Below are 21,974 nucleotides of genomic sequence, written 5' to 3' on the forward strand. Positions count from 1 at the left end.
AGAGCCTGTTGATAAAGGTTAAAGAGGACAGTGAAAAAGTTGGCTTAAAACTCAACATTCAAAAAACTGAGATCATGGCATCCGGCCCTATTGCTTCATGGCAAACAGATGGGGGAAATGTGGAAACACTGTCAGATTTCACTTTCTTGGGCTCCAAAATCAATGCAGATGGTGACTGCAGCCACAAAATTAAGATACACTTGCTCCTTGGAAGAATAGCTATGTCAAACCTGGACAGTGTTTTAAAAAGCAGAGACATCACTTTGCCAACAAAGGTCCATCTAGTCAAACTATGGTTTTTCCAGTAGTCATGTATGGATATGAGAGTTGGACCATAAAGAAGGCTGAGTACCAAAGAATTGATGCTTTGGAACTCTGGTGTTGGAGAAGACTCTTGATAGTCCCTTGGACTGCAAGGAGATCAAACCAGTCCATCCTAAAGGAAATCAGTCCTTAATATTCATTGGAAGGACTGATGCTGAAGCTGAAGCTGAAGCTTCAGTACTTTGGCCACCTGACAAGAAAAGCTGACTCATTGGAAAAGCCCCTGATGCTGGGAAAGATTGAGGGCAGGAGGAGAAGGGGGTGACAAAGAATGAGATGGTTGGATGGCATCACTTACTCAAAGGACTTGAATTTGAGCAAACTCAAGGAGATAGTGATGGACAGAGAGGCCTGACATGCTGCAGTTCATGGGGTCACAGAGTCAGAGAGAACTTAGCAACTGGACAACAACTATGGAAAACAGTGTGGTTTCTTAAAAAACTAAAAATAGCATTACCATGATCCTGCAGTCCCACCTCTGAGCATGTAACTGGAAAAGATACATGCACTCCAATGTTCAGAGCACAGTTATTTACAGTAGCTAAGACATGGAAGTAACCTAAGTGTCCATCAACAGATGATTGGATAAAGATTCATTCACACACACACACTATGGAATATTACTCAGCCATAAAGAGGAAGGAAATAATGCTCTTTATGGCAACATGGATGAACCTAGACATTATCATGCTAAGTAAGCCTGAAAGAGGACAAATATCACATTACGTTGTTCATATGTGGAATCAAAAAATGAGACAAATGAATTATACTTACAAAATGAAACAGACTCACATATAAAACAAACTTATGGTTACCAAAGGCAGGGGTGGGGGGGAAAGACTAAGAGTTTGGGATTAAAATATACAAACTACTATATGTCAAATAGATAAACAAAAGGGACCTAAATGTATAGCACAGGGAACTACATCTAATGTCCTGTAATAACCTTTAATGGAAGAGAACATAAAAAAAGTACATCAGATCAGATCAGATCAGTCACTCAGTCGTGTCCGACTCTTTGCGATCCCATGAATCGCAGCACGCCAGGCCTCCCTGTCCATCACCAACTCCCGGAGTTCACTCAGACTCACGTCCATCGAGTCAGCGATGCCATCCAGCCATCTCATCCTCTGTCGTCCCCTTCTCCTCCTGCCCCCAATCCCTCCCAGCATCAGGGTCTTTTCCAATGAGTCAACTCTTTGCATGAGGTGGCCAAAGTACTGGAGTTTCAGCTTTAGCATCATTCCTTCCAAAGAAATCCCAGGGCTGATCTTCTTCAGAATGGACTGGTTGGATCTCCTTGCAGTCCAAGGGACTCTCAGGAGTCTTCTCCAACATCACAGTTCAAAAGCATCAATTCTTCGGCGCTCAGCCTTCTTCACAGTCCAACTCTCACATCCATACAGGACCACAGGAAAAACCATAGCCTTGACTAGACGAACCTTTGTTGGCAAAGTAATGTCTCTGCTTTTGAATATGCTATCTAGGTTGGTCATAACTTGCCTTCCAAGGAGTAAGCGTCTTTTAATTTCATGGCTGCAGTCACCGTCTGTAGTGATTTTGGAGCCCCCCAAAATAAAGTCTGACACTGTTTCCACTGTTTCCCCATCTAGTTCCCATGAAGTGGTGGGACTGGATGTCATGATCTTCGTTTTCTGAATGTTAAGCTTTAAGCCAACTTTTCTGCTCTCCACTTTCACTTTCATCAAGAGGCTTTTTAGTTCCTCTTCACTTTCTTCCATAAGGGTGGTGTCATCTGCATATCTGAGGTTATTGATATTTCTCCCGGCAATCTTGATTCCGGTTTGTGTTTCTTCCAGTCCAGCGTTTCTCATGATGTACTCTGCATATAAGTTAAATAAACAGGGTGACAATATACAGCCTTGACGTACTCCTATTCCTATTTGGAACCAGTCTGTTGTTCCATGTCCAGTTCTAACTGTTGCTTCCTGACCTGCATAAAGGTTTCTCAAGAGGCAGCTCAGGTGGTCTGGTATTCCCATCTCTTTCAGAATTTTCCACAGTTGATTGTGATCCACACAGTCAAAGGCTTTGGCATAGTCAATAAGGCAGAAAGAGATGTTTTTCTGGAACTCTCTTGCTTTTTCTATGATCCAGTGGATGTTGGCAATTTGATCTCTGGTTCCTCTGCCTTTTCTAAAACCAGCTTGAACATCTGGAAGTTCACAGTTCACATATTGCTGAAGCCTGGCTTGGAGAATTTTGAGCATTACTTTACTAGCGTGTGAGATGAGTGCAATTGTGTGGTAGTTTGAGCATTCTTTGGCATTGCCTTTCTTTGGGATTGGAATGAAAACTGACCTTTTCCAGTCCTGTGGCCACTGCTGAGTTTTCCAAATTTGCTGGCATATTGAGTGCAGCACTTTCACAGCATCATCTTTCAGGATTTGGAACAGCTCAACTGGAATTCCATCACCTCCACTAGCTTTGCTCATAGTGGTGCTTTCTGAGGCCCACTTGACTCCACATTCCAGGATGTCTGGCTCTAGGTCAGTGATCACACCATTGTGATTATCTGGGTCGTGAAAATCTTTCTTTTTTGTACAGTTCTTCTGTGTATTCCTGCCATCTCTTCTTAATATCTTCTGCTTCTGTTAGGTCCATACCATTTCTGTCCTTTATTGAGCTCATCTTTGCATGAAATGTTCCTTTGGTATCTCTGATTTTCTTGAACAGATCCCTAGTCTTTCCCATTCTGTTGTTTTCCTCTATTTCTTTGCATTGATTGCTGAAGAAGCCCTTCTTATCTCTTCTTGCTGTTCTTTGTAACTCTGCATTCAGATGCTAATATCTTTCTTTTTCTCCTTTGTTTTTCGCTTCTCTTCTTTTCACAGCTATTTGTAAGGCCTCCCTAGACAGCCATTTTGCTTTTTTGCATTTCTTTTCTATGGGAACGGTCTTGATCCCTGTCTCCTGTACAATGTCAAGAACCTCATTCCATAGTTCATCAGACACTCTATCTATCAGATCTAGGCCCTTAAATCTATTTCTCACTTCCACTGTATAATCATAAGGGATTTGATTGAGGTCATACCTGAATGGTCTAGTGGTTTTCCCTACTTTCTTCAATTTCAGTCTGAATTTGGCAATAAAGAGTTCATGGTCTGAGCCACAGTCAGCTCCTGGTCTTGTTTTTGCTGACTGTATAGAGCTTCTCCATCTTTGGCTGCAAAGCATATAATCAGTCTGATTTCAGTGTTGACCATCTGGTGATGTCCAAGTATAGAGTCTTCTCTTGTGTTGTTGGAAGAGGGTGTTTGTTATGACCAGTGCATTTTCTTGGCAAAACTCTATTAGTCTTTGCCCTGCTTTATTCCGTATTCCAAGGTCAAATTTGCCTGTTACTCCAGGTGTTTCTTGACTTCCTACTTTTGCATTCCAGTCCCGTATAATGAAAAGGACATCTTTTTTGGGTGTTAGTTCTAAAAGGTCTTGTAAAGGGGATCAACTGCATGATGATGGATGAAAACTAACCTTGTGGTGGCAGGAACACTGGAGGGTGTGTGGAAGCACAAATATAATGTCACACATGTGAGACATAGCATTTATTAAACCAAAGATACCTCCATTTTTTTAAATTAATGTTTCAAAGTATTCTAATTAGGGGAGTTGATACAATTCTATATCCTAAACTGGGCAAAAGCAGGACAAATATGGGATACAAAAATTTAAAGATCAAAATTCATATGTTGACTATCACATCAGCAACATCTGCAGCTACTATTCAGACATTAGTCAATTCCTTCAGTCTTATTAGTAAACATTTATGTTTTAGTAAAGATATTTTTATTAAAACAAGACATGTTAAAATAGTAAATGTACTCCTATTCAGCTTGTAAATAAAGATACTAATATTATTAAGCATGTAGAATCACCCTGAAGAAGTTAAGGATGCAAACAGTATCAAATGGAGATTCCAAAGACAAAAATTTTCCTCAGATTTCCTGTTCTATCATAGGCCACAGAAGAAACTATTCTAAGTGAGCTAAATCATTAATATTAATAGTTGTACCATAAGATTCTTACTGAATCATACTAGCCTATAATACGTCAGCTTGCTCATAATTGCTTTCTATGCCCATTACTTTGTATAATCATTTTTAATTGCCTTTCCTGGTAAAGAAAGCCCTATAGTATGGGATGTGAATTGGAACTAGCATGACAGGCAGATGGAGTAGATAGAGCCCCAGCTCTCGCCGCTGACAGGGACCAGAAGGAGTAACACAAGCTGCAGTGGTCTCGGCTGCTCAACACTGTTGCCCACTAAACAGGGCCAGGGATCCTTGGAGAATGGTTGACTCCACACTGTTGCCCACTAAACGGGGCCAGGGATCCTTGGAGAATGGTTGACTCCACACTGTTGCCCACTAAACGGGGCCAGGGATCCTTGGAGAATGGTTGACTCCAGGTCTGAGATAGGAAAGTATGAAGCAAGTAAGGAAAAGTTTGTACAAGGTGATGGAGACATGAAATGGAGTAAGGAAGTGTTTCGAAAAGAATTGATACTGGCCAGACATGGGGCAGTTTGATGATCAAAAATAATAAAAACAGCAATAGATGGTGACATTAAACATAAGACAAAAAGAACACATATTTTAATGTATCATTATAGCATTGAATATAAAAGGAACCCATGAATGCATAATGCTATGCAAAACAAGGCAAAACAACAAAAACTGAAAGCAGTAAGGCCAGAAGCAGGAGGTGTCATGTCAGGAGGGGGCTGCGACGAGAGCTCTCTGTAGGATAAGTCAAGGTTTAAACGTACAACAAACAGAATTTTCAAATATCATCATTCTGTAAAAATCTCAAAATAATAATTCAGGCAAAGATAGTCAATGAATGTAAAACCACTGAATGAAAGGGTATTAGAAGCATGATATTCACACCACCTCCAAGTATCTTTCCAAAGACCACTCATAACAAAGGGGAAAAGACACCTTTACAGTACAGACATCTGGCGGACACCATCTGAGCCTAGTGAGCAAATTCAGCAGCACCAGAAATAGAACTGACATTATGGGATGCAGCAAGAATCTGCACGAAGCCAGAGAACCATATACTCTCCTGCATAACATGAGAGAGAATTAACACATACAGAAGAGGTAGGTGATAAAGCTGGTATGCTAAACGAGATGCAAGAGGTCGGGTAATCTCTGATCTACTGATGAAGAAACTGAGATTTGGCCAAGTCAGAGAACTTTCTCAAAGTCAAGTATCTTGTGACTGGCAAAGCTGAAATTTAAACCAAGTCCCCCTGATTCTAAAACACAGATTCATCTGACTATGTGAGCCAGGTAACCTCAACCCCCACTGGTTCTAAAGTCTAGGTGTAGCTTGCTGCCTTCAGCATTGGCCAGTTCCTCCAGGGCCAGCCTTATCTGCCTCAGCCTCAGTCCTCCCCTTGCCCAACCTACTCGTCCTTGCATCAGTTCTTACGAAACACAAACTGGAATTCCCCACTGCCACCAAAGCAGTGACACAGCACCACTAAGTGAAGACACCTAGATGTCTTTGGCTCTATTATAGTCAAGAAAAATGATCCAGTTGTCATAAGGAAGGATGGCTGCAAAGTCAATAAAGATGAGCTCATAGTACAACCAAAAGTAAAAGATTATTACTATTTCATCATTCTAGTCAATTTAAATAACTAAGTAAAATCAACCATGAGACATAGCCATGAAATGCTTGCCTGCAATCCATTACAAATGAAAATCAAAGCCTGTTTTAATCTAGTTTTAACACCCAGACTTCTATCATAACTTCACCAAAAGCCTACTCGGTAGCTCTAGTTAACATGTCCAAAACCAAAAAAACACCTGATTTTCTCACCAACCCGATCCTTCATTTTTCCAAAACGCTGGCCAGGAAACTTGGCCAAAACTTTGACACCATCATTCATGTCTTTCTCTCCCACTCCACGTCCAGATCCACTGGAACTCAGTCCTGTTAGCTGTATCTTTAAAGTATGTCCACAACCCGCTGTTTTTCATCAGTCCACCGCCTCTGCTGTGGCCTGGCCACCATCGTCCTTTGCCTGGATTAGCCATTGGCTTCCTATCCTGTCTCCCTGTTTCCACCCTTCTTCTCCTTATAGTCTGTTCTCAAAGCAGCAGTCAGGGCATTGTTACTAAGTCAGATAAATCACTCCTCTCCTTAAACCCTTTACGGCTCCCTGTCTTACACAGAGAAGAGACTTAACCCTTATTGGAGAGTTTCTACAGTCCCTTTTTTTGCTCCTCTACTTCCACGGTCTCGCTGCAATCAGTGCTCTCAAACACGTCAGCTGTACTCTCAGACCTGGTGTCTGCACTTGCTGGTTGCTCCCTCTGCTTGAAACGTTGTCACCAGAGATCACGCAGCTCACCTGCTCAGAATCTCTGCTGAGATTCTGCCTCTTAATGTAGCCTATTCCGCATCTATCAACTAAAATTACAACTACACTCTCTGTCCGCCCTCACTGCTCTGTTCTTCCCCATACCACTTACTGCCAGCCTGACACTCTTACATGTCACTTGTTCTGTCTACCTGCGAGGTAGACGTCCAGGTAGTATCCAGGAGGACAGGGTTTGATTTTTGTTTTATCTGTTCATTGCTCTATTCCCACTTCCTAAAATAGTAGGTACCTAATATCTGTCGTGTAAACGAATATCTGCTGAAGCTCCAATACTTTGGCCACCTGATGCAAAGAGCCAGCTCCTTGGAAAAGACCCTGATGCCGGGAAAGACAGAAGGCAAAAGGAGAAGGGATGACAGAGGATGAGATGGCTGGATGGCATCACTGACTCAATGGACATGAATTTGCGAAAACTCCAGGAGACAGTGGAGGACAGAGGAGCCTGGTGTGCTGCAGTCCATGGGTCGTAAAGAGTTAGGCACGACTTACTGACTGAACAATAACAGCAACATGTGAGTGTCAGATGGATAAATACACGACAGACCTACAGCTATAACCATGATTAAGAAAATCACCCTTCTGGGTTGTGTTTTTAGGCCGCTTTCTTCCAACTCAGGCTTTAACGATCAACTAGTCGTACGTTGCCTCGGCTCTTAAACTGTACGGAGAACAGTCAGTCAGAGAGCTTTCAGCTGCAGTTGTACCCAAGCATTTTCCTACACAGAACTCAAGTTTTAGCCACAGAAATGTTTTCTCCCTTTAGGTAATCTGTGTTGACTACAAAATCGTGTTAAGGTAACTTGCGTGTGACATTAAATGTGACTACTATGATTAACAGGAAGAAGCCCCTCAAGTCCAAATGTGGTGCATAGACAAAGACTTGGGAAATAGGACAGAAACAAATCCACTTCAGAAACGGCACGTCTCTACTACACGTTCTAGTTAATTCTTTTCCCGAGAGCTTAGTGACTGCGGACGGATCTTAGCAATGTCAAACTAAAGCAGACAAGAGAAATCTGTTGTTCGGTCGCTCAGTCGTGTCCGACTCTTCTCGACCCCATGCACTGTAGCCCGCCAGGCTCCTCTGTCCATGAGGTTTTTCCAGGAAGAATACTGGAGTGGGTTGCCATTTCCTTCTCCAAAGGATCTTCCCAGACCAGGGACTGAACTCCGTGTCTCCTGCATTGGCAGGTAGATTCTTTACCACTGAGCCCCCTAGGAAGCCCCAGACAAGGGAAACCATGAATGATACCAGATTTACTTACAGTTCTGGTTGAGTCCTTCACATGCCTTTAAATCTTATTTTTACATATCATGGAATGTAATTAGAAGCTAACAGAAAGAAGACTGCAAGCCTAATATAATGGAAAAGAAATGGAAGAGTGAAATAGATGTCTCCTGGGAACCAAACACTATGACAACAAGAACTTCACCAAAATAAGTAACATTTTGGCCCGTGGCCTCTTGGCTTACTCAAGGCCATAAATCAGACTACCAAACTACTTATAGTCTTAATATAAAAAGACATTTTCCCCCACTTATTTTTTGTGGAGGAAAACCCCCAAACCTGTCAATTTGCTGGTTAGATCTTAAAATACCAACATGCTGGTGCTAAGTCGCTTCAGTCGTGTCCGACTCTGTGAGATCCCATAGGCGGCAGCCCACCAGGCTCCTCCATCCCTGGGACTCTCCAAGCAAGAACACTGGAGTGGGTTGCCATTTCCCTCTCCAATGCATGAAAGTGAAAAGTGAAAGTGAAGTCGCTCAGTCATGTCTGACTCTTAGCGACCCCATGGACTGAAGCCTACCAGGCTCCTCCATCCATGGGATTCTCCAGGCAAGAGTGCTGGAGTGGGGTGCCATTGCCTTCTCCGAAAATACCAACATACATTTTAGCAAATATCTAATTGCATCTGAGAATGGTAAAATTTATTGTCATAAAAGTTTGAAAGCAAACTCTACTACTCATATTTAATTTCTATTCTCCTATTTCCAGAGCTTGGAGAGAGCCCCCAAAGACGAACACGATGAGAGCGACCTTAAAAATATCGCTTCTAAGCGTTACATGCAAATGCAGTGGCAACCCTGTCAAGTCACCATGTAAAGCGGCTAAAATAAATGAAGCAAACACTTCTCAGCAAAACTGTTTAAAACTCTCCACGTTCAGTCACTGGTACAGAAGCTGGTACACATCACATAAAAGGCAGTTCATCCCTTCACTTGTAATTGAACAAATGGTACGGTCCCTACTGTGTGACCTGGGCAATGGACTTGTGCTAAGGTTCAGATCTGTAGAATGGTGGTAATAACAGTACCAGTCTTGTAAGAATCTCTGTGACGGCTAATAAAGGTAATGCAGGTAAAGTCCTCAACATGCCATCTAGAACACCTAACTCCTCAGTAAATGGTTCCTGAGGCTCTTCTATTTTCTATTAAGCGTATACAATGGGTAGTGTTAGTTGCTCAGTCGTGTCTGAGTCTTTGCGACCCCATGGACTGCAGCCCACTAGGCTCCTCTGTCCATGGGATTTTCCAGGCAAGGATCCTGGAGCGGTTTGCCATTTCCTTCTCCCGGGATAATGGGTGGAATTACTGATTAATTTTCAAAGGAAAAAAAAAAAATCCCTCTCCCTGTCCTTTTCCACATAAATTAGAAGACTCCATGTGCTTTAGACCAAGAGTTAGAAATTCGCTTTTGCTGTCAGCTAGGAGCATAGCTTTGGACTTGAATTTATGTAAAATGACATGGCCAGATCCATGCATCCTGCCAACCTTTGCATCACTTCATCCGCTGTCTCTGGAAGAGATCTCTAGCTGTCTCTTATGGCATGTTCTCCATCCTTATTTTCTACCCTACCCAGATGGGTCTCTGCAATCCTTCACAGAGACAAGCAACAGTCCCACCACAAGGTTCTTCTAGATTAGCCTGAACTCTAATCCAGACATTCTAATATCTATTTCACGCTAGTAACCTTGGAAATGCCACAGTATAGGACGAAATTTATAAAGAATGTAAGCCATCACGATGAATCGTATACGCCAGCTCCCCCCTTACCGTGACTGCCTGTGTTTCTGGTGAGTAATAAATGCTCTGCTGGAAACAAAAGCATACGAAAACAAGCCAAGCAAAGTGTACACCCGCACCTCCGTAAGGAAAACACAGTCCTGGGCAGCCCCAGCTCAGCTTAACGCACCCCCTTGCAATGGGGATGAAGTTTTCTCTGTTCCACGAAGGCACAGTGTCTCTACAGTTCTCTTTTTCCTCTATCTCTTTCCCAGCTTCTCTCTGATAAATTGCATCACAATCAATTTCTGTTTTAGTTTTCTCATCCGTCTCTCTCCTACCCTTTGAGAAGAATGAAAAGGCAGAGAAACCCTTGAAGCCATGGCTTTTATCCTTTCACCGACATCAATGAGGAAAATCCCAGGTGTCCCCGTTACGTGATGATACCGTAAAACAGTGACTTAGAGGACCCAGGGGTCTTTAAACAGGCTGGGCACCCTGGGACACAGTAAGGGCTGATAAGCATCTGAGGCTGTACCACTGGAACAAGCCCCCTCCTCACCATACCATCTTGCCATCCCACAGAAAGTCATTAGCTGCCGGGGTTCGCAGGCAGAAGGAAGCAGGAGGGCTTCTCTGGTCGACCGCACAGCGCTGCTAAGCTGGCCCCTCCGGCCCGCCCGGCCTCTCGGGCAGCCTGACTCCCGGGGCTGACATCCGGCCTGCGGGCTTTCCTGGGGACAAGGGCTTGCTCACGAGTCCTCAGACGGCCTCCTCTCCACCCGGAGTCCAAGCAGACACACCGGCAGAGTCTCCCGCTGCCCAGCTCTCTCAGGCCGAGGACTGACCAACCGCCCTCCAACAGATTCCAACTGCCATGGGCTGGGGACAAGCTTCTGCCCCCCGGGCCGCTGACATCACAGTCCCAGCCTGGAACCTTCACGTCCCTGCACCTCCCTCGCCCCTCCCCGGCCAGAGGCTTGAGTCTCTGTCCACCAGCATGTCCCAGCTCCGTGGGAAGGTGACACTGCAGAGTCCCTCTCCCTCACTCCTCCAGGGTTCCAGGGAAGCCACGCTGCATTTTCAGGGCTCCAGGCTGGGGACCGATGGTCAAGAGGGCTGAGCCTTCCCAAGACACTCACCCCTCGGTAGAGAGAGTGAGGGGAGGAAGCCCATGGTTCTAAAGGACAATTGCTAGGAAATGGCAGGGAACGAGTTCTCTGGAAAGTGTGGGCGTGAGACAGGCTGGCACCTGGACCTTTGCTGCAGTGCCTGCCCCCGGACAAACATCTTCAACGACTAAATACAAAGAAACCGTAAGGGATGAAAAATAACTCTGTGGATGTGCCTGCATGCCTGCTATGTCACTTCAGTCGTGTCCGACTCTTTGCGACCCCATGGACTGCAGCCCTCCAGGCTCCTCTGTCCATGGGATTCTCCAGGCAAGAATAATGGAATGGGTTACCATGCCCTCCTCCAGGGATCTTCCTGACCCAGGGATCAAACCCGAGTCTCTTATGTCTCTTGCATTGGCAGGCAGGTTCTTTACCACTAGAATAACCTGGAAAGCGTGTGCATGTACAGTTGGGGCAAATTACAAACAAAGAGACCAAAAACTTCCAACTGCCATTCTGAAGAGCAGCAAACAAAAGCAGGGTGTCCAGGGCAAAGCGGGGTACTGCCCATGACCCCTGCACACAGCACCACCAAAGGGGAGACAGACCCCCAAGCCATGCTGCCAGCCTCTCCCCGGGCACACTCCCTGCCCTCACCCCATCTAAGGAACCAGCTTGTCCCCCTCCCCCAGCAAGAGAGCGGGCAAGGGGACCTACTGTCTGTTCTCCTCGCTCCCCCCTGGTGCAGCAGGGACCCCAATTAAGCCTTGCCTGGATTTGATGTCTGGCCTCTGATTGATTCCTATTGATCAAGGAGGCCAAGAACCCTGGTCCTTGACAGTTTTAACATCAGGGTAAACACTTAAGCCAATGAGAAAGTGGATTGGTTGCCTTTTGAGGGTCTGTGTTTCCATTCAAGAAATAAAACTGTATTCTCGTGTGTGTGTGTGTGTGTGCATGTGCACACGCATGTGTGTGGACACACACAGGTATATGTAACTGCTCGGATGTGCCCTTCAGTGGACGGTATAGCAAGGGCTTCTTCCTGGGCCCCATCACAGACCCCGGCCCCCATCAGAGACCCCCGCCCCCATCACAGACCCCGCCCCCATCACAGACCCCTGCCTCCATCACAGACCCCCGCCCCCATCACAGACCCCGCCTCCATCACAGACCCCCCCAGCCCCATCACAGACCCCACCCCCATCACAGATCCCGGCCCCCATCACAGAGCCCAGGCCCCATCACAGACCCCCGGCCCCCATCACAGACCCCACCCCATCACAGAGCCCAGGCCCCCATCACAGACCCCGGCCCCTCCCACTACCCTCTCCTGCACTCCAGCAGAGCGGGTACCCTCCCCTTGCATGAACTTCCTCAGTGGATTCTTCGACCTCCGCTCCCCTTCCTGCTGGCAGATTTACATCCACATATTTCCTCATCAAACCTTTCACTCCCACACTGTGTGTTCCATCAAGGTCTTGAGGCTGTTTAATCAAGGACACAGTAAAGTATCTGCCCACAGAGGTACCTGCAGGGCCCGCTTAGCTGCCTTTAACGTCTCTGCCAGGGTTATACCCAGTGCAATCACAACTTGGTATTTTCAAATATTGCTCCTACTCAATCCCCTTCACCCGTGCCTCTCAGATAAGGAATTAATTCTTAAAACAGACTTGCTGCTGAAAGCAGTGTTAGCCAAATCTAGTACCCAAACATTTAGATTAACTATGATGTCAATATTTTTTCTTTAGCTACTCAAATTCAATCATACTAGCATTTTGGTTTCTTTTTGTAATTTTCATTGGAACACAGTTGATTTACGGTGTCCTGTTAGCTTCAGGTGTACAGCACAGTGCATCAGTCACCACACGTGTCCGCGTCTAACAGTGTTCTTCCCACAGGCCGTTGTAGAGCGGTAGGTGGAATTTCCCGTGCTTACAGTAGGTCTCTATCAGTTATCTGTTTATACACAGTGCTGTGTATACGTCAATTCCAGTCTCCCAAATTATCCTTCCCCTAGCATTCTGTTTTTCAAAGAGCTCTTATCACACATAATTTATTACACATGATTTGGTACATTTGTTGAGTGGCTGCTATGTACTTGGCAAGGTTTCTTGTGACTTAGTAGCATTACTGGGCTTCCCAGGGGGCTCAGTGGTAAAGAATCTGACTGCCAGTGCGGGAAGACGCAGGACACACAGCTTCGACCCCTGGGCTGGGGAAGATCCCCTGGAGGCAGAAATGGCAACCCACTCCAGCATTCTTGCCTGGAAAATCCCATGGACAGAGGAGCCTGGTGGGCTATAGTCCATGAGGTCCCAAAGACTGAGCGTGTGCGCGCATGCACGCACGCACACACACACACACACACACACAAGGAGCACTACAGCATGTCAGGTTTACAGCTGACATGAGCTTGGTAGGCTGCAGTCCATGGGGTCGCGAGAGTCAGACATGACTGAGCGACTTCACTTTCACTTTTCACTTTCATGCACTGGAGAAGGAAACAGCAACCCCCTCCAGTGTTTTGCCTGGAGAATCCCAGGGACGGCGGAGCCTGGTGGGCTGCCATCTGTGGGGTCACACAGAGTCGGACACAACTGAAGCGACTTAGTAGTAGGAGGAGGAGGAGGAGGTAGAGATGCAGACGCTGTCACACAAGAGTTGATACACTCCAGGACTTAGAGCCAGCTTCCCTGTCCTTCAAATTCACTTCACAAGAGAAACTGCTTTCAAAATGTCCTAGTCTCTTAATGCCCTAGCCCTGCCATTTTTACATTAAGAACCTGAACCAAGAACTGCCAGATGTATAAGCTGGATTTAGCAAAGGCAGAGGAACCAGAGATCAAATCACCAACATCTGCTGGATCCTAGAAAAAAACAAAAGAATTCCAGAAAAACATCTACTTCTAATCCATTGACTACACTAAAGTCTTTGTGTGGATCACAAAAAAACTGTGGAAACTTCTTAGAGATGGGAATACCAGACCACCTGACCTGCCTCCTAAGAAATCTGTATGCAGGTCAAGAAGCAACAGTTAGAACTGGACATGGAACAACAGACTGGTTCCAGGTTGGGAAAGGAGTACGTCAAGGCTGTATATTGTCACCCTGCTTATTTAATTTATATGCAGAGTACATCATGCAAAATGCCGGGCTGGATGAAGCTCAAGCTTCATCATCAATCTTGATGAAGATAAAGACTGCCAGGAGAAATAACCTCAGATATACAGATGACACCACCTTTATGGCAGAAAGTGAAAAGGAACTAAAGAGCTTCTTGATGAAAGTGAAAGAGAAGAGTTGAAAAAGCTGGCTTAAAACTCAACATTCAAAAAAATAAAGATCATGACATCCAGTCACATCACTTCATGGCAAATAGATGGGGAAACAATGACAGATTTTATTTTCTTCAGCTCCAAAATCACTGCAGACAGTGACTGCAGCCATGAAATTAAAAGCTGCTTGCTCCTTGGAAGAAAAGCTATGACAAATCTAGACAGTGTATTAAAAAGCAGAGACATCACTTTGCTAACAAAGGTCTATATAGTCAAAGCTATGGTTTCTCCAGCAGTCATGTATGGATGTGAGAGGTGAACCATAAAGAAGGCTGAGCACCAAAGAATTAATGCTTTTGAATTGTGCTTTCGGAGAATCCTAAAGGAAATCAACCCTGAATGTTCATTGGAACGACTAATGCTGAAGCTGAAGCTCCAATACTTTGGCTACCTGATGTGAAGAGATGACTTACTGGAAAAGACCCTGATGCTGGGAAAGATTGAGGGCAGGAGGAGAAGGGGATGACAGAGGATGAGATGGTTGGATGGCATCACTGACTCAATGGATGAGTTTGAGCAAACTCTGGGAGATGGTGAAAGACAGGGAAGTCTGGCATGCTGCAGCTCATGGGGTTGCAAAGAATCGGACATGACTTAGCGACTGAAAAACAACAGCAACAAACTCTTCCAAAATCTTAGTGACTTAAAACATCAAAGATTTCTTTTCACTCACTAAACCTGCCCACTGACGTTCTCGGGACACACCTTCACTTTGCTCTCACTTAGCCACTCGCAGTGCCAGTCCAGAGCATCACTGCCCAGCCTGGGGAAGGCAACACGGTAAACTGCGCGCTGACCGTCAGAGAAGCCCACTGCAGAGTAACACACCCGACTTCCTTCTGCATTTTACCGGCCAAAGCGTCAAGCTTGAAGGGGACGGGGAGATGTAGTCTAACCTCACACCCAGGAGAGAAAACCAGAAATATCGCCGGGGATTACAGTGGGAACAGAAGAGCATTTCTTAGAGCGGCAGGTGTACTGGGAACAGCAAGTGGGAGAAAGGCTCAGAGGAGGCTCGGGGAAGAATGTGCAGAGGTCGGCAGAGAGCAAACAGCAAGTCAGGTGGGAGGAGAAGCCCCTGTGGCGTGGTGTGGCTGCAGCACGGAGAGTGTGCAGGTCGTGTGGGAGCCTGGGCTGAGGAAGGGCGTTGAGTCAGGTTGCTAAGGGCTCTGAGGCGATGTACCTGGTCACACCGTGGTGGCAACCCAGGAGACTGGTGTGGTGCTACTTATAATTGAAGACGATCAACCTAAGGCTCTTTATAGTCTAATAGGAAGCATGTTTATTCTGTTGTTAAACTTATCAAAGAAAAACCCAAGTTTCTCTAGTTCCTTGCTTCATTAGCTTGGAAATAGCAGACTGATATTTTCCAAAATACTTTTCCCACTTCGATGGAGAAAAATGTTAACTTTTGGGAATGCATTAACCGTAGAAATTGTAAGAGCTCAAATGCACACGCATCTCTTACAAAGGGCAGCTTCTCCTCTGGAAGGACGAGGCCACATCTGCACCGCAAAGCCCAGTCCTCGACATGTGGCTGATGAAGTTCTGAGATTATTATTCCAGGACCAGTGCAGACAGAACTGGGCAGGTGCCCAGTGAAGACAGCTTCAGGCACATGGTGCTGTCTCCACATGAGACCCCGGGTCTCTGGCGTCAGCTGAGCTCACAGAGCAGCAAGGGCAGGGCCTTAACACCACCGCTGTGTCATGAGATTGGGTCAAAACACCTGTCCCCACAAACAGCCACCTTCCGTTGATTATTCTAGAAAGAGTTCTGATTCAAGTAGTGCTTCTGCTGCCATACATGATAACTTACAGGATTTTCAAATACAATTCCCAACTCGTGGGTAAAGTGCCCACTATGTTTGCTACCTCATATCCATCTGCCTTTTCTTGTGACGATTTGAGTCCAGCCCTGAAAACTTTTCTACCTTCATTTGTGTGAGAGAGAAAGAGATTGGAAAACCCTGAAAAAATCCCTGCATGTAGAGTCAGGAAAGCCCTTCCTGGCTTGAGTCCTGGTCCTTAAATTCTCATCTGACCTTTAACAGAAGGTTCAGGTCACTCATCACCTCAGCTTTCTCTTCATAAAGTAAGGGAAAGGACTTGTGTAACTTTGAGAGTCTTGCCCTGGAAGCAGCCGAGAGCCCAAATCCATGTTACGGTAAACCCTGAGGCCACCTGACCCCGGAGCTGCCTCAGTCTCTCTCCTACGGTGGTGTTCCTTTCCACCGAACCGAATCCCAACATGTTTGTCAAAAGACCCTTTCAACTGCAAGAGACAAAAATCCCAATTCATACTTAGCCCAGCAAACAAACAACCAAGCAAGCAAGCAAAAAGTGTGGCGTTATGACGCTCTCATCTGGTCCTGAGGTGACCTGTGTGGGAAAAGGAAAGACGTGACTGTCACACGGAGCTGGGACACTCCGGGGCTGCTCGTTATGGCACTGTAACCTGGCCCGTCCTGACTGTAGCACAGGCTTCCACACACAACAGACAAGGCACACGCCACCCCTGCCTACCAACCTCAGCAAAATGAGAGGCCCCCACCCCGCATCCCCTCCCAGCCCTGCACAAGGGCCCGGATGAGCCGTGGCCGAGTCCCTGCCCTGATGATGGACACTGCGAGGTCCAGCCCAAGCCACAGGCCTTCTAGTAAAGCAGGTATGCAGGGCCTGTGACCAGGAGCTGAGGGATGACCAGATGAGGGACAAGTACCACTGGCCACGGAATTCTCTCTCTCTAAAACTAACCTAGTGAAAGTCCCTCCGTCGTGTCTGACTCTTTGCGACCCCATGGACTATACAGTCCATGGAATTCTCCAGGCCAGAATACTGGAGTGGGTAGCCTTTCCCTTCTCCAGGGGACATTCCCAACCCAGGGATTGAATCCAGGTCTCCCACATTGCAGGTGGATTCTCTACCAGCTGAGCCACCAGGGAAGCCCAAAACTAACCTAATCTCTGCACAATTACCTGCTAGCCTGTCACATTAGTGGGGTAGTGGCCATACATGTTTTCATTCTCTTGAAAGCAACATGCAGAACATTCTCCATAAATATTAATACAATTTCCTCTAAGAAAACCTGCCACAGTGTTTGGATTAAACGAGCTGTGTTTGTTTAATAAAACCATAAGTGAAACAAAGATCATGTACTGTTTATGTTATTTTAGCTCCTTCATTCAAAAATCAGCTCTCTTTCCCAGCCTCTGAGGACCTGCCAAGTTCCAGCTGAAAGTCACACGGTCATGAGTAACTACTGCAGACAGCTTCAGCTGGCAACAGAGACGGGACGCCCCTTCCCCTGTGCCTTACACACCCCTGTGCCGGCTTCTCCCAGGGACTGAAAACACACACCATCCACGTGCAGAAGACAACTCATCTCACACAGGGTTTCAAACATCACCACGTACTGAACAATATAACTGGGAGAAACGATCTGCACAGAAATATCCAGGCTAAATTACCCATTACAAATCTAAAGGTAGCCCAAATGAGATGTCTACTGCTCAGAGAACAGAAAGCAGTTTTCTGACGGGAGCATTTTTCCTTCTCGTATTCCTCCCAACTACGGCAACCCTATGGGAGGGTCTTCTCACTCCTGTCTGAAACCCAACAGCTGCACGCAAACACCAGGAACACTCTCTGCATCTGCACATACTTTTGAAGAAGTCTTGTTTTGTTCCTGTTCCTTGCATCGCATGGTGTCATAGAAGGTAATGTGACTTCCCCAATAGGTGCTGTCTTTTGAAGAGTAATAAAACACATTCTTTGCACGTGTTTGGATGTATTTCCTTGAACATACTTCACCCCGTAACCCAGCAGACAATGAACCAAATATTTGATTTCAGTTGAGAAATCGCAAATTTGTGGACACTGAGGAAGCCCACAGAACTCTAAAGTAGAGGCAATCAAACATTACTAGTCACAATGAAGTGTGAAATCACCCGAGTCAACGCACTGCAGAGCTCCTCTTCCAATGGCAGCAGAAACATTGAAGACGCAGCGATACTTTAATCAACAACGAGACGCCAGCCCTGACAGTCTCTCTCCAGACTCAGGTCCCCACAGGACCTGCGACTATACGCCCGTGGTCTGGACTCATTGGGCTAACGTGCACATCAGACCCGGCTGGCCCAAACCAAGTTCTTCCTCTGCTCTGAGCGGGCCCTCCTCCTGGGCCCACACCCTTCCCTGTTGGGTCGTCCCGTCCGCCTGTCCTCCCTGCCCCCTGTCCTCCCTGCCCCCCTGTCCTCCCTGCCCCCCTCTCCAGGACCCACAGCCCCAAGCTGTGCTGATGATGTCCTGCAGACATCTCTCAGAGATTCCCTTTTCACCCCTTTTGTCAGGGACTGGGTCCTAAACACTCCACTAGCTCCTTTCTGCTTTTATTCAAGCCCTCCCAAACCAGCCTCCAAAAATGCTAAAGTCTCCTTCGTCAGTGTTCATTCAACCTTATCCCTTATTCCTTAAGAGTTTGCAGCTGGTCCTCATCCCTCAATCAGATCAGATCAGATCAGGCACTCAGTCGTGTCCAACTCTTTGCAACCCCATGAATCGCAGCACGCCAGGCCTCCCTGTCCATCACCAACTCCCGGAGTTCACTCAGACTCACATCTATCGAGTCAGTGCTGCCATCCAGCCATCTCATCCCTCAAAGGTAACATCAAAACTGTGGATGCTACTCAGAAAGCCTCCCAACATCCCATCCCAAGCCACCCCCTCTGCCTCCCTTCCCCAGCTCAACACCTCCCGACTCTAAGTGCAAGGACAGTGACCAGCCCCTGGACACTGGGACAGACCACACACGCCTGCCTCAGGCCTGGCCACACACACATAGGCTTCCGAATCTGCCTTCCGGGTGCCCAGCGTCCCTGCCTCCCACCCCGCCTCTTCCCCTCCCTGGCGCCTACCCCCTACGCCCAGCCCCCACTCACACCGCCCACCCCGCCTCTTCCCCTCCCTGGCGCCTACCCCATACCCCCCAGCCCCCACTCACACCGCCCCCAAGGCCCAGGTGTCTCCCAAGCGTCCCTGGAATCTGCCTGACCCCAGTACAGCTCCCCCAGTGCACGGAGCCTGCCCTAGCTGCTCCCCCGGAGCCTTTTTCAGAACAGGGACTATTTTTATCTTGTTCACTGTTATATTTCGGCAGTTAGCAGAGTTCCTGGCACACTGGAGGCATCCAAGAAACATCTGAATAACTGATGAAGTGCATGAAAGTTGAGAAAATACTCCCTGTGCAGCTCCAGAGCATCTCCTGGTCGCACGGAAGTAAGGGCTGGGCCAGGGGCCTGCTCACTGTTAAGGAGCGTGATAAAATAAGAGTCTAATGAGCACAGTGGTAGACTCACTGGACCCAGTTTACACAAATACATACAAAATAATTAAACCCCACTCATTATATTAAGATAAAACAAATCTGTAAGGTAGCTAATTAAGTCATTATAACTATGTAAAACCATCATTTTAAATGTCAGTCTTCCAAAGAAGCTGTTTATTCAGATACTCTCAACAAAACTTTGGAATGTTACGGATACCAAAGTGATGAAGATAAGTCTGGACTGCTCCCATGAGTGACAAACAGAAGCAAGAGGCAAGACGCTCATGAGGTGAGGATGAAGGCAATGAAACACGATCGCTTTGTGGGCGTCCTTTTTTTTAACAATTGTTAAAATATTAGATGTGTGAGCCCGAGGTTCTTTCAAGTGTGATGGGTACCAAAATGTTTCAAGAAAATTTTATCTTAAAACACTTTTCTGCAAAGAATACTTTATGCATAATAAGGTGTACTCGCTCAGCTTAGATTCATTTTATGGGGCTACTACTCACTTCTCTTACTAAAGCTCAATGTCTTCTCACACTTGCATTGCTCCCTCTCGGCACTTCCATCAGGACCACTTACGGTCACTCTCATTTGCTGGCTCCTGTGACCCAAGGCTGCGTCCCTGTGTTTGCAGCGCTGCAGGAAGAGCACCCGAAACCCCCGAAAGGAGGAAGCACAGCAACATCTATTTTCATTGATTCACACGCGATAACCCAGAACCCTGACTTCTGCCCACAAGCCGCAGTTTTCCTCCTTTAGTTTTACGCCAGATTTGCAGCTGGAAAACACTGGCTTTCCAGGAAGTTGCCTGAACTTCAGTTCCCCTGCTGCTCTTCCCAAGGAACAGAAGGCATCCTCCAGGCGGGCCGTGGTTCAGTGCCACGCGGCGCTGCCCACAAGACAGGGATGCCAGAGAGCAGAGCTCAGCGGGCAGCGACTGCCATCTCCTCTACTTTCCTTAGGCAGGAAACTCGCAGGAACCAATCTCCAACGTTACTCTGAAAGTCAGCGCTCGCTCTAGCACAGAGCCTAGCTTTAAACAGCCTAAACTGTATTTAGCAAGGAGATAGCACAAGGTGCCGGGAGTTGAGTTCACGAAATAACGGCTCCTTGGTAGCCACAGTAAACTCTTAAAAAAATATCATTCCAGTTTTTCCTCAGGTAGCTTTCATGCCCCTTGAGAAACATTTTCTTTAGGCAGACAGCCTAAAGGGGATAGATCTTTTGTGGCCTTTTCTAAAGTTTCTTTGACATATTATCATAATGTGAATATATATATATATATATATATATAAAAAACACAAAATCCACAACAAGATATTATAATAAGATGTGACCATGTACAAAGGGCTTCCCAGGTGGCACTAGTGGTAAAGAAAGAACTCGCCTGTAAATGCAGGAGGCATAAGAGATGAGGGTTCCATCCCTGAGTCAGGAAGATCCCCTGGAGGAGGGCATGGCAACCCACTCCAGTATTCTTGCCCGGAGAATCCCATGGACAGAGGAGCCGGGCAGGCTGCAGCTCATGGGGTCAGCAGGAGTCAGACATGACTCAAGCGACTTTGCGCACACACACCTTGCACAGGTGACGCCAAGAGCACTGCTACTACAGGCACTCGGCTTGGGTGTCCAGTCAATATTCGACCAGATTATTACACAGCCACTGAACTTCAAAGGCGAGCTACCTCCTAGCCCAGTTAAGGATTTTGTTAATAGACAACTTCTCAGTTTCTCCTGAACCCAGCCAGTTAAAGTGCACTGCAGTTTCCTATGCAAATCAAAGAGTGGATTTCTCAACAACCGAGGGAAAGGCACATATACTGTACACCACCAGCATCTTCACTGCGAAACACTGAAAGAGATATAGATAAGGAACAGATCACTTTTTCGATACAATTTATTTTAGATAAATATCTTCAGTTATACTGGCAGGCATCTCCTGAATCTCTGCAGAATTAGGCAATGCTATTTCTGTACTAGATGCCTAGAGTCAAAACCAAGGGCACAACTTCAAGAAAATACATGTTCGTAGAAGAGATATTTGCAATGAAAAGAGACTGATGTTTTCTCAAGTGCAAGATGCTTTCTTGAGTGTGGTAACGCTTACATCCTTAGGTCCTGAAAAGCCAGGAGAAGCTCTGGGATGACAAGCTGAGCAATCCCAAAAGGGTGAAGCCCATTTCTCCAGAGAGCAGAGGTCGGTCCTGTCCTCTGACTCCGTCAGGCAAGCTGACCTCCTGCCACAACCAACTACCCGAGGAAGCAGTGCCCAGAATCAGGACGGGGTCAGTTTTAGGACTTTGGTACCTCCTGCAGGACCACACCTTTCAACTCTGCATGGACAACTTCAAACGAGCTGTTTCATCTCATCAGCTGCCAACTGCCAGTACCGCAGTAGGGGAGGTGGTGGCTAGGACCTTGCGGAGGTGAGCCCCTCGGAAAGTCTG

General features: G+C 46.5%; 1 protein-coding gene across 5 annotated transcripts in view; it reads right to left on the reverse strand.

Moving 5' to 3' along the window:
• PDE10A (phosphodiesterase 10A) overlaps positions 1-21,974 on the reverse strand; it is a 574,597-nt gene that overhangs the window by 201,051 nt on the left and 351,572 nt on the right. The window contains exon 1 of one of the 5 annotated variants that reach the window (XM_059889986.1): positions 10,309-10,595. The exons of the other annotated variants lie outside the window; for them this stretch is intronic. Coding sequence (XP_059745969.1) covers positions 10,309-10,339 — 31 coding nt within the window. The 5' untranslated portion in view covers positions 10,340-10,595. Of the gene's footprint in view, positions 1-10,308; positions 10,596-21,974 lie in introns of those variants that run through there. 5 annotated transcript variants of the gene reach the window in all.

Source organism: Bos taurus, chromosome 9 (assembly GCF_002263795.3).
Source record: "Bos taurus isolate L1 Dominette 01449 registration number 42190680 breed Hereford chromosome 9, ARS-UCD2.0, whole genome shotgun sequence".
NCBI classification, from domain to species: domain Eukaryota; kingdom Metazoa; phylum Chordata; class Mammalia; order Artiodactyla; family Bovidae; genus Bos; species Bos taurus.